The sequence below is a fragment of the Erythrolamprus reginae genome, chromosome 2, assembly GCF_031021105.1.
Source record: "Erythrolamprus reginae isolate rEryReg1 chromosome 2, rEryReg1.hap1, whole genome shotgun sequence".
Classification (NCBI taxonomy): domain Eukaryota; kingdom Metazoa; phylum Chordata; class Lepidosauria; order Squamata; family Dipsadidae; genus Erythrolamprus; species Erythrolamprus reginae.
Genome location: NC_091951.1, coordinates 32,868,729 through 32,880,923, shown reverse-complemented (window position 1 = coordinate 32,880,923; position 12,195 = coordinate 32,868,729). Strand labels below are relative to the sequence as shown.

General features: G+C 43.6%; 1 protein-coding gene across 2 annotated transcripts in view; it reads left to right on the top strand.

The window, feature by feature from the left end:
* Positions 1–8,618, top strand: part of SLC44A4 (solute carrier family 44 member 4) — a 78,986-nt gene extending 70,368 nt beyond the window's left edge. For both annotated transcript variants that reach the window (XM_070737687.1, XM_070737688.1), the window contains 4 exons: positions 185–258; positions 356–521; positions 5,346–5,430; positions 7,095–8,618. In XM_070737687.1, the coding sequence (XP_070593788.1) occupies positions 185–258; positions 356–521; positions 5,346–5,430; positions 7,095–7,201 (432 nt within the window). In that variant the 3' untranslated portion in view covers positions 7,202–8,618. The remainder of the gene's footprint in view (positions 1–184; positions 259–355; positions 522–5,345; positions 5,431–7,094) is intronic.
* Positions 8,619–12,195: the final 3,577 nt, after the last annotated feature.

Genomic DNA, 12,195 nt, shown 5'->3' with positions numbered 1-12,195 from the left:
ATTAATAAAATAAATTAATTAATAATAAATCCTATACCATTATATAGGCATAAGTCAATGCCTCTTTTTCCCCTTTGTCCTACATTTTCCCCTTCTCTTCTCCCTCCTTACCTTCCCAGTATTATTTTTGGGAAGTTAGTTTATATAATGAACTAATAAAAAATACCCATCCCCTTCATTTCAGATTGCCGTTTATGGAAAGAACTTCTGTGTCTCAGCCAAAAATGCCTTCAATCTCCTGATGCGGAACGTTGTCAGGTAACCAAGTTGGGAGGGCTGAGTCCCTCAGACAAACCTGTCCAAGGAAGGAGGGAGATATGGTATCCCTTTCACCTTTCGCTTCTTCTCAATGCAGAGTCGTAGTCCTGGATAAAGTCACAGATCTGCTGCTGTTCTTTGGGAAGCTCCTGGTAGTTGGAGGAGTTGGTGTCCTGTCCTTTTTCTTCTTCACGGGAAGAATCCCCATTGATGATCCTCGGTTCAAGTCCCCAGCCCTCAACTACTACTGGTTGCCCATTCTGGTATGTCACGGCGGCTGTTTTGGTGGGCAATTACGTGGCTTCTTTCTGCCTCCTTGAAACTTTCTTATAAAACAATTTTGGACAGAGGAGATACAAAATTGGAATCTGAGGGTTGAGCTACAGGTAGTCCTTGACTTAGGATCATTACAGAGTCTGTAATTATGGTCATCAATCATTGTCATAAATTGAGGCATCCTGTGACTGAATCCGGGTTTTTTTTTGAGGAAGTTGTTAGGTGAATGTTGTGGTCATTAAGCAAATGCCACAGTCAGGGCCGCCGATAGACGGGTACTACTGGGAGCCCCGTACCGGGCCCGGTGATTAGAGGGGCCCCGCATTAACGCCGTCAATCAGAGCTTCCCTTTGGTAAAAGAAAAATAACCCGGATGAATGGACGTGAGGGAAACTCGAGGCGCCTTCCCAAAGCAAAAGAAGGGAGGTTTGTTGTCATGTGGGGCTGGTCTTCAGAACCCGGTTGTAACAGTGCGCTCCTGCTCGATGCCGCGGTTTTTGGCGCTCTCCTGCTGGGCCCCAAAGAAGGAAGTCAGGAAGAAGGAGAGCTTCATTCTTCGCGCCTTTTTCCCGCCTTCCTTCTTTGGGGCCCAGGAGGAGAGCGCAGAAAACCGCGGCATCGAGCAGAAGCCGGGGGACAGCTGCGAGCAGGAGCCCCAGGACGGAAGTACTGGCAGCGCCCCGCCCAGCTGGAGCTTTCCTGGCATCGTCGGCAAGTGTCCTTTGTGGCCCGGTGGGAGGCGGTAGGACGGGGGGCGGCTGCAGCGGCCGCAGGCAGTCGCGGGGAGATGGCGGCGGCGAGAGGGAGCTCCAGGCGGCGGTGAGAGGGAGCGCTCTCTCTCTCTCTCTCAGCTGACTGCAAGCGGGAGCCCTGACGTGCGGTTGGACGTGCTGCTGGACGTCGTACATGCTGGCGCTGCGGGCCTGGCATATACAGTGTCCAGCAGCACGTCCAGCTGCCGCCATCAGGGCTCCCGCTTGCAGTCAGCTGAGAGAGAGAGAGAAAGAAAGAAAGAAAGAGAGACATATAAGAGAGGCAGAGAGAGAGAGAAAGAGAGACATAGCAAGAGAGGCAGAGAAAGAGAGACAGAGCAAGAAAGAAAGACAGCAAGAGAGGCAGAGAAAGAGATATAGAGAAAGAGAGAGTGAAAGAGAGACATAGCAAGAGAGGCAGAGAGAGAGAAAAAGAAAGAGAGACATAGCAAGAGAAAAAGAGAGACTTAGCAAGAGAGGCAGAGAGAGAGAGACAGAGCAAGAAAGAAAGACAGCAAGACAGGCAGAGAAAGAGAGATAGAGAAAGAGAGAGAGAAAGAGAGACATAGCAAGAGAGGCAGAGAGAGAGAAAAAGAAAGAGAGGCATAGCAAGAGAAAAAGAGAGACTTAGCAAGAGAGGCAGAGAGAGAGAGAAAGAAAGAGAGACAGAGAGAGAGAAAGAGAGAGAAAGAAAGAGAGATAGCAAGAGAGGCAAAGAGAAAGAAAGAGACATATAGCAAGACAGTGAAACAGAGAGAGAAAAAAGCAAGAAAGAGATAGCAAGGGAGACAGAGAGAGAGAGAGCAAGGGAGAGAGAAAGACAGAGGAAGGGAAGGAGAGAGAAAGAGAGCAAAAAAGAGAGGAAGAAAGAAAGAAAGAGGGATGGAGAGAAAGAATGGAAGGAAGGAAAAGAGAGAAAGAGGGAGAAATAGAGCGAAAGGGAGGAAGAGAGAGGGGATTTTTGTCCAAACTTTTCTTTAGCGCCCCCCCCCCCCCCGCTCAATGTTCCCCAGGATTTTGAAAATATGAATAATGTGCCGTGGCTCAAAAAAGGTTGGGAAACACTGACTTATACAACGATAGAATCCCTGTATTATCAGAGGGTCTCCAACCTTGGCGACTTTAAGACTTGCGGACTTCAACTCCCAGAGTTCCCCAGGCAGCTTCGCTGGCTGAGGAACTCTAGGAGTTGAAGTCTGCAAGTCTTAAAGTCGCCAAGATTGGAGACCTCCTGCTCTATCTACACTGCTCAAAAAAATAAAGGAAACACTTAAACAATACAATATAACTCCAAGTAAATCAAACTTCTGTGAAATCAAACTGTCCACTTAGGAAGCAACGCTGATTGACAACTTGGAGTTTATATTGTGTTGTTTAAGTGTTCCCTTCACTTTTTTTTGAGCAGTGTACTTTGAAATTAACTTGGATACCACGGGCTCGTTCAGACTTGCGTTCACCGATGGGCGTAAAAACTAGATTGAAAAGGATATTGAGATGTGAAGCAATATGAAATTGTATTTGGTTTTTTTTTAACAGCTCCTATTTTAATACCACTGATAACTACACAACCCCCTGGATAATTAGAATAGAATAACAGTGGGAAGGCACCTTGGAGGTCTTCTAGTCTAACCCCCTGCTTAGACAGGAATCCTACACTACTTCAGACAGATGATTTTTTTTAAAAAAAGTAGTTATTATGTAAACATTAAAAAAATAAGATAGTACATAATCTATCATTTTACAATATACTTATTTGTTTGTTTAAATTTTGTATTTGCATTTTATAAGACAAGCAACAAAACAACATAACAAACACCACCCCCGTCCCTTTTGAACTGTTATCCTCACAGTTCCTTCTTTATATAGTTATATGGCCTGTAACATCAGCGGTTATTATATGATTATTCTATAGTTCCAGTAAAACTAAGGTCAAGTTGTTGCTATCATAATCTTATGAATAAAGTTAATTCTGGGAACATCGGGTTTTATTTACAGCTATTTTCAGATGATTATCTAACATCTTCTTAAAAACTTTTAAAAAGTAGTTTTAAAATGGCGGGGAGGGGGAGGGGGCCCCAGACACTTAGGCTGTATGGGGCCCCAAAATTCCTGATGGCGGCCCTGGCCACAGTTGTCCAGCAAATCCATTTTATCTGATTTTTTTTGCTGGAAAGCAGAAATAAATGACAGAAATTGCTTTTTTAAAAAGCACCAATGAAAAATCATAGTTTTAACTGTGGGACATTGCAGTTCAACAGTGATTGCTCCCAGATCAGACCAGTTCTTAGATCTGATAATGACGGTGGCAGACGATTCCGTCCATCTGCCCAGGACACTCCGCCCACTCACCTGGGATGCTCTGTCCACTTGCCCAGTATGCTTCTTCACATGTGAACTGCTGGCAATCTAATTTAGAACCCACCACTGTTGCAGACTCAAACTCAACCCTGATAAGGCGGAGTGGCTGTGGGTTTTGCCTCCCAAGGACAATTCTATCTGTCCATCCATAACCCTGGGGGGGGAGTCATTGACCCCCTCAGAGAGGGTCCGCAATTTGGGCATCCTCCTCGATCCACAGCTCACATTAGAGAAACATCTTTCAGCTGTGGCAAGGGGGGCGTTTGCCGAGGTTCGCCTGGTGCACCAGTTGCGGCCCTATCTGGACCAGGAGTCACTGCTCACAGTCACTCATGCTCTCATCACCTCGAGGCTTGACTACTGTAATGCTCTCTACATGGGGCTACCTTTGAAAAGTGTTCGGAAACTTCAGATCGTGCAGAATGCAGCTGCGAGAGCAACCATGGGCTTCTCCAAATATGCCCATGTTACACCAACACTCCGCAGTCTGCATTGGTTGCCAATCAGTTTCCGGTCACAATTCAAAGTGTTGGTTATGACCTATAAAGCCCTTCATGGCACCGGACCAGATTATCTCAGGGACCGCCTTCTGCTGCACGAATCCCAGCGACCAGTTAGGTCCCACAGAGTGGGCCTTCTCCGGGTCCCGTCAATTAAACAATGTCGCTTGGCGGGACCCAGGGGAAGAGCCTTCTCTGTGGCGGCCCCGGCCCTCTGTAACCAACTCCCCCCAGAGATTAGAATTGCCCCCACCCTCCTCGCCTTTCGTAAGCTTCTTAAAACCCACCTCTGCCGTCAGGCATGGGGGAACTGAGATATTCTTTCCCCCTAGGCCTTTACAATTTACGCATGGTATGTCTGTATGTATGTTTGGTTTTACAATAGGGGTTTTTAACTGTTTACATTGGATTGTCATATGCTGTTTGCTACTGTTGTTAGCCGCCCCGAGTCTATGGAGAGGGGCGGCATACAAATCCAATCCAATCCAATCCAATCAAATCAAACAAAGATGATTAGGGGACTGGAAACCTCTGAAGAACAGTTGCAGGAACTGGGTATGTCTAATTTAATGGAAAGAAGGACTAGGGGAGACATGATAACAGTGTTCCAATATCTCAGGGGCTGTCACAAAGAAGAGGGAGTCAAATAATTCTCCAAAGCACCTGAGGACAGGACAAGAAGCAATGGGTGGAAACTAAATGAGGAGAAGTAACTTAGAAATTTCCTGACAGTTAGAACAATTAATCAGTGGAACAGCTTTGCCTTTGGAAGTTGTGGGTTGCTCCAACATTGGAAGTTTTTAAGAAGTGATTGGACAACCACTTGTCTGAAATGGTGTAGGGCAGGGGTAGGCAAAGTTGGCTCTTCTGTGACATGTGGACTTCAACTCCCAGAATTCTTGAGCTAGCATGATTGGCTCAGGAATTCTGGGAGTTGAAATCCACAAGTCATAGAAGAGCCAACTTTGCCTATCCCTGGTGTAGTGTCTCCTGTTTGACCAGTGGGTTGGACTAGAAGACATGCAAAGTCCCTTCCCAACTTTGGTATCCTGAATATAAATTGTGAACCACCAATCAACATCTTTAAGAACATGGTTGATAGGAATATCATACAATGAATAGCATCCCACAGTATTCTAAAATTGAATTTCTCACTAACTTTCAGTTCTCTCATGTATTTCCTCTCTTTCCTTTGCTTCAGACTGTGGTTGTGGGTTCCTACCTCATCGCCCAAGGATTCTTCAGTGTCTACAATATGTGTGTTGACACGCTGTTCCTCTGTTTCTGTGAGTATTCCTCCTCACATTTCTGGATGTCATTTCCCCCCAGAACAGTGTTTCTCGAAGTGGGACCCAAGGAATTAGGAGATCCCCAAGATCCTCTCTGGGATCTGTGAGACCAAAACAATTTGCCAGCCTTAATGATACAGTATTAAAATCCCATCAAACAATGGTGAGAGAGGTAGCGGTGGCAAATGCATTACTTTTAATGTTTAATACAGTAAATATCAATACGTACCACCCATATAAGGAGGTGTAGCAGCTCAATAGCCTAAAAGACACCAGAGAAGTCTATGCTACAGCACTTTCAGTCTTACCATTGTGTGGCAGGTACTTCACAAGAAGCTAATAGCTTTTCGCGTTTTGCCACTGTGGTGGGATGTCATGCTGGCTACAAGTCCATGGAAACGTTTTCAGACAATGCTGGGTCAAGGGCTTAAACTAAATTGCACATTGCCTCCTAAATTCAGCTACTACTAAGGGTGTTAAACCCACAGGTACTCCTTTATCTTTCCAAGGTGGGTAAAATGAGGACCTAAGCAGGTTACAGAATTAGCATATTGCCCCCAACAATCTGAGTCCTCATTTTACCCACCTCGGAAGGATGGAAGGCTGAGTCAACCTTGAGCCAGTGGTGAGATTTGAACTGCTGAGCTACAGCTAGCAGTTAGCTGAAGTAGCCTGCGGTGCCCCACTCTAACCACCACGCCACCCCAGCCCATATTGAACAGCCACTTCTCTGAAATGGCATAGGGCAGGGATCCCACTCCAACTTGGCACTAAGACTTGTGGACTTCAACTCCTAGAATTCTCCAGCCAGCTATGCTGACTGGAGAATTCTGGGAGTTGAAGTCCACAAGTCTTAAAGTTGCTGAGTTTTAAGAACTCTGGCATAAGGTCTCCTGATCGAGCAAGAGGTTGAAGTCGAAAACCTCCAAGGTCTCTTCCATCTCAGTTATTCTATGCACATCTATGAAAACGTTGCTACCCTGTTTTCCCGAAAATAAGACCTACCCCGAAAGTAAGGCATGTCAGGTTTTGCAGAATTTGCTAATATAAGGCACCCCCCGAAAATAAGGCATAGTCAAGTTTACATACGGTACGGTGGAAAAACATACGGTACCATTCAAAGCTGTTCATAGCGGTACTGTAATAATGTGGCCTCCCCTGCTGGCCCCTTCCATCGCTTTGTACCGTCCAGTACAGCAGACACAGTCTGCTGTTGTCTCACCGCCATTACAGTCTCCACTACAGTGCGTAGGCTGTAGTTCCTCTGGTGGCCAGAAGCTGCAATAGCAGGAGTATACTGTTGTACCATATAAGTGCCGTCGTTTGTGTGTGTGGGTGCCATACTGACAGGTACCGTACCGTAATCAGTGTACCGTACGGTACACTTTCTTTGGGTGTGTCAGTTTTTCTGCCTTTGAATTTGTCTTATTTGAGAAATATAAGGCACCCCCCGAAAATAAGACGTAGCACAACTTTTGGAGCAAAAATTAATATAAGACAGTGTCTTATTTTCGGGGAAACTCGGTAAGAGAATGTCAGGGAGCTGTCCAATGCAGTCAGCAGGAATCAAGGATCAGAACAGTATCTGCAGAGTCTCAAATTGGAGAAGAAATGTACCATACAACCAGCCTGGTGTAAATGCCTTCTCTTTGTACCCGTAGTGGAAGACCTGGAGCGAAATGATGGTACACCAAGGAAGCCCTATTACATGTCCAAGTCTCTTATGAAGATCTTGAACAAGAATAACAAGAAGGCCAAGGACAAATAGTGGCTGGAAGAAACCCATCAATTTATGTTATTGGTCCCTATCATTTCTTTTCATCCACATCAGAGACAATGTAATGCACCCCCCTTTCCCCTTCACACAATGACTTCCACAACTTGACTTGGAAACTCTTCCTCGTGTTATTTTTTTGTTGCCATGGTGCCATTTACAGGAAACAACTCCACCCATATTGGTATTTATTGTTAATCATATTGCAGATTGTCTATTTATGAATAATCTATTTAATTTCTCTCCCGTGGAATCCTTGTTTTGATCTCCATTTTGATCTTCCCAAACCTTTTCTGCTTCAGAAGAAGCCTGGTTTGGGATCATCCAACCTATCATGGCTCTTTTGCACCCAATTGTCTTTCTGTCTTTCAGGGTCTAGATCAGGGTTCTTTCCATACTCTTTGGTTGTCCACTTGCTCCATTTGTAAAATGCAACCTTCTTTTTAGCTACATTCCGGGCCAAATCAGGCAGTGGTGAACCTCAACAAAACTCCTTCTTAGAACGTGTCCTGCAGAAGCAGATCTTCTCCTGTTGCCACCATCTCTGTGTGGAACAATCTCAGAAACGTCCTGCTTCCCTGACACATAGAGTGGATATACCCTCTGGAAGAGTGCCTTGGGCCAGGTGTCCAGATGTTCTCTAGATGTCCTCCCGAGCTGGAGTTGGAATCCAAATCGTTTTGATTGCTCGGTCCATCCTTGTTCAGCTTCGGTGAATGTTAGTGCATGGTTGGCCTTTTCAGATACTGGGAACATTTTCTAAAGGGCTGTTCCAACCCTGTGTCTCCGATTTATATTTTTATCCTTGACAATTGTTAGAGGATTTAAACCCAGTGTGTTGTTGAATTCCTGTTTCTAAACTCCTTCCCCGGCCAAAGACTTGTCTGAAACTTGGTAAATTATTCCAACTTGTATTTCAGATCGAATTGTTCTTTTTCCTCTGTAGCCAATTCTCTTTCTGAATGTCTTACTGGTTGAATTGTTCAATATTGCACTGGACAAGCACCAAATGACAAATGGTTTTTGGTAAGGTGAATGTTGGCCACTTTATTTCCTAAGTGCCTTTGTGGATAAACTCCAATTTCTGATATTGCAGTGCCAACATTTGTCCTGAATTTTTGATTTACAAACCAGCTTAATTTATGCCAACCTCTATTTTTGCTCCCCCTCCCCACTTTTATCATCCTGCATTGGTTTTTCCTTTCCCCCCCCCTTTTCAGAGTATCTCTTGCCATTAAAATAAAAAAGAAAAATCATAAACACAATATTATGGCAAGATGCACAACCACTGCTCTTCAAATCAAGTGCCGTTGCAGGCATTTTCTGTACATAGATTTTTCTCATGTATAAAAATGAAAAAAAAATTGTTTTATACAAAGAATATGTGTATATTAAATATGATTTCAAATAACAAGTGTTTGCGATCTTCCTTCTGTATATACACTCTCTCATTTTGCTAATAAGAGTTTACCTGGTTCCAATAATCCCATTCTTTTATTTATTTTTTAAAGATTTATTTATTAAACTTTGCAGATTAAAAATAAATATAGATCACAATAGTCTTTACAGATCTCAACCCATTTCATTGTATTTCTTATTTACATATCTACATATCTACATACATATTACATTTAAACATGCCTAGGATAAACATAAATCCATCCTAAGATAAAATACAGGAAATAGTATAAGGGCAGACTAGATGGACCATGAGGTCTTTTTCTGCTGTCAGTCTTCTATGTTTCTATATACAATGTATTTTTTTCTAGAAAATAAGGCAGGTATAATAAATAAGATAGATATAAATATATAAACTTATAAATGTACAGAGGTATCAATAAATACGCATGACAGGTAAGTAAATAAGTATGTGAATTGCTTACTTATCCATCTGTTTTTATACACCCTTAAACATTATCTATTTCATATTTATAGGTTTATCTGTTTTTGTATGCACTAACTAACACATTATATCATACTACCTTGTTTCTATCCTCAATCCATTTGTGCCGATTATTCCATCTCTCATCAAATTCTTTATCATTTATTCCCTTAATTTCCATAGTCATTTTTTTCATTTCTACGCATTTATAAATGTTATCTATAGTATTGTTTTCTGATGGAGTAATTGTATTTTTGTACAATTTAAGGTGACCAGATTATAACTTCGGTAAAGCGAGACATAATTGACCGGGGTGGGGGGGGATGACTGAAAAATCTCTGGAATGGTGAAGAGGTGCGCGTTCGGTCTCTTCTCCAACCCTCTGATCTCTCTCTCTCAGGGGTTCCCAAACTTGGCAACTTTAAGACTTGTGGACTTCAACTCCCAGAATTCTATAGCCAGCTATGCTGGCTGGAGAATTCTGGGAGTTGAAGTCCACAAGTCTTAAAGTTGCCAAGTTCGAAGACCTCTGCTCTCTCTGTTGGGTATGCACAAAACAATCCATAGCCGGCACCGCTTATCATTAATATCTATCCTGTGTTCATGTTCCTCTGTAATACCATGATTTTCTACCCAACATAGGAACACAGAATGATGCATATTATGCACAGTTTTCATGTAAAATGCTATGGCGTTAGGTGGAATACAAATCCAAATAATTAATTAATTAATTAATTAATTAATTAATTAATTAATAAATAATTTGATTTCAAGATAGAGCATTCATGTTTGCTAATATGCTAATATTAGACAAATGTTTGTCTAATATGTTTGATGCTTAAATAGGATGGCATTATCGAGACACTCTGGAGAAGTGGATCTTCAAAAAGTGGACTTCTTCAGGCAGTGTCTAGGGAATCTTCAAGAGTTTCAAGAAGAACACCAAGGAAAAGGATGACACAAGGCTATTTTTTAATTTAGACTTTATTTTTGACATTCTCACAGCCCTAGTAACAGTTATACACTTATTTTGTTATGTTTTTGTTTTTAAACAAACAGGTTGAAACTACAGTTCCATTTCCTGTACATGATCCAGTAATGTCAAACCACCGCTTCATTTTTTTCTTTGCCCCCCCCAAAATAATTCAGAACAGTTGTAATAATTATAAAGATAGTAATAATCTGCATATAACCACGCAGCAGAGTCTTCAGTTTGCATTTGTACAGTAGATGTTGTCTTTTCATTTCTTTTACCATTGCTGACTTTACCAAGTTTTTCAACCTGCCTCCATAATTTGGCCAGAGGCGCTGCTTCTTTTCCCGCCTGAGGCTCCGGCCGGCGCTCAACTCTGTTTCCAGCACAGCCACTTTCTCCCACAGGGAAGCCACCTGGGACTCGCCGGCTGCCTCAGCCATCCTGTCTCTCTCTCCCTGTGAGGGGCTGTGGTGTCGGCCGCTCAGTGATAAGCCAGGCAGGCTGAGTGTTGTGGTTAGTTCTGGCCCAGCTCCTGCCCCAAGGAATGTGGAGGTGGATGTGGGGGAAACATCCACATGCCGCAGGCCTGTTTTGCTTCCAGTAGAATCTGTCTCCTCTGACCAAGGAAGCATGAGTGACAGGAAAGAGGGGAGTTTGGCAGACAGCCCAGGAGGAGATCAATCATCTGTATCATCCCTGGATTCTGAACAAGAATTAATGACACATCCACACATGCATAGGGTGGTGCATAGGAGACAACAACTGAAGGATTATTACAAGAGAAAATGAGGCCACCTGTGGTTGGGTGGGGCTGCTGTAATTAGTGCTACAGATAAAAAGAGCAGCATGCTGGTTTAGCCTTGTGGAAGTTTATCTGATTCATAGTTCATCAAGATCGTGGTTTTGCTGTTTCCCTGTTCAAGACTGTGTATGGACTTTCTGGACTTTGGAATTTGGACTCAATTTTCCCAGTTATTGGGTGAGAAATTGGATTGCATTTAACCTGTGCCTTGTGTGCACCAGAAAATCCCTTTGACGTTTAAAAAGGGAGTTTTTCTGCTTTTCTGTTGATAAAGACTTTTGGTTTTCCTTCTATCGCATGGTGTGTGTCTTTCTGGACTAATTTCCCTGTAATTATCCGGCGGTTGGGACATGCCGGCATAACAAAGCTGAGCCAGAAAGAAGGAAATATAGGACAGGATAGAGCAGGGATGGGTGAGCGGGACCAGCTGATCGTTGGAACAACCACCAGTTCGCTTGAACTGGTCTGAACCGGCAGCAACTCGCCAATAATCATAGCCCCTGATTATGAGTTCAGGAGCAAAGGACAGGATGATTTTGGGCCAGTCATTCTAATTCAGCCCAACTCGCTTCACGCAATGTCTATGGAAATTCTCAATCATCCAAGTCATTGTTGTCCCAAAGATGTTTTTTCAAGAGGCAACTGGAATTTCTAGAACAGGAGTGTCAAACTCAAGGTTTGTGGGCCAAATCTGGTCCACAGGTTGCTTAGATCTGGCCCATGGGGTCAGCCTGGGAACAGCAAAGGAATGGTCCACAGTGCCTCTGCCAGCAAAAATGGAGCTTGGGAGCCAGGATGCAGCTCCGTTCTTGGTAGCAGAGGGCTAGCAAAACCAACTAAAAACAAAAGGATAAATGTTTCTCCTTTGATATTTGAGCATGCAAGGAGTGGGAAAGAGGAAAGACAAAAAAGAAGAAGGAAAAATGGGAAGAAAAAAGGAAGTAAGGAAAGGAAAAAGGAAAGGAGGGAAGGAAGGGAGATTATAATAAGAGTGAGCCAGGGTCTCATGGAAGTCCTGTCTTAGCACTTGGCACCACAGTTGCCCCCTGACATGAGTGATGTTGAGCTGACCACTTCCCCCCCACTCCCCAAGGTTAAACAACCCTGATGCGGCCCTCAATGAATCTACTTTGACATCTATTGTGGTCTGTTTGCATCCTGCGCAATTAGTAATGGACCCAGAGGACTCAGAGACAGTGGAGGCATGGTATAGGCATCCTGTATTCCTGGCACCCAAGACCGACAGTGGTGTCATTGGCTGAATAGCAACCAGGGCTTCTGCACTTTCTGAGTGACTCGGGAGAAGAGGAGGAGCCTCTTCTTGATGC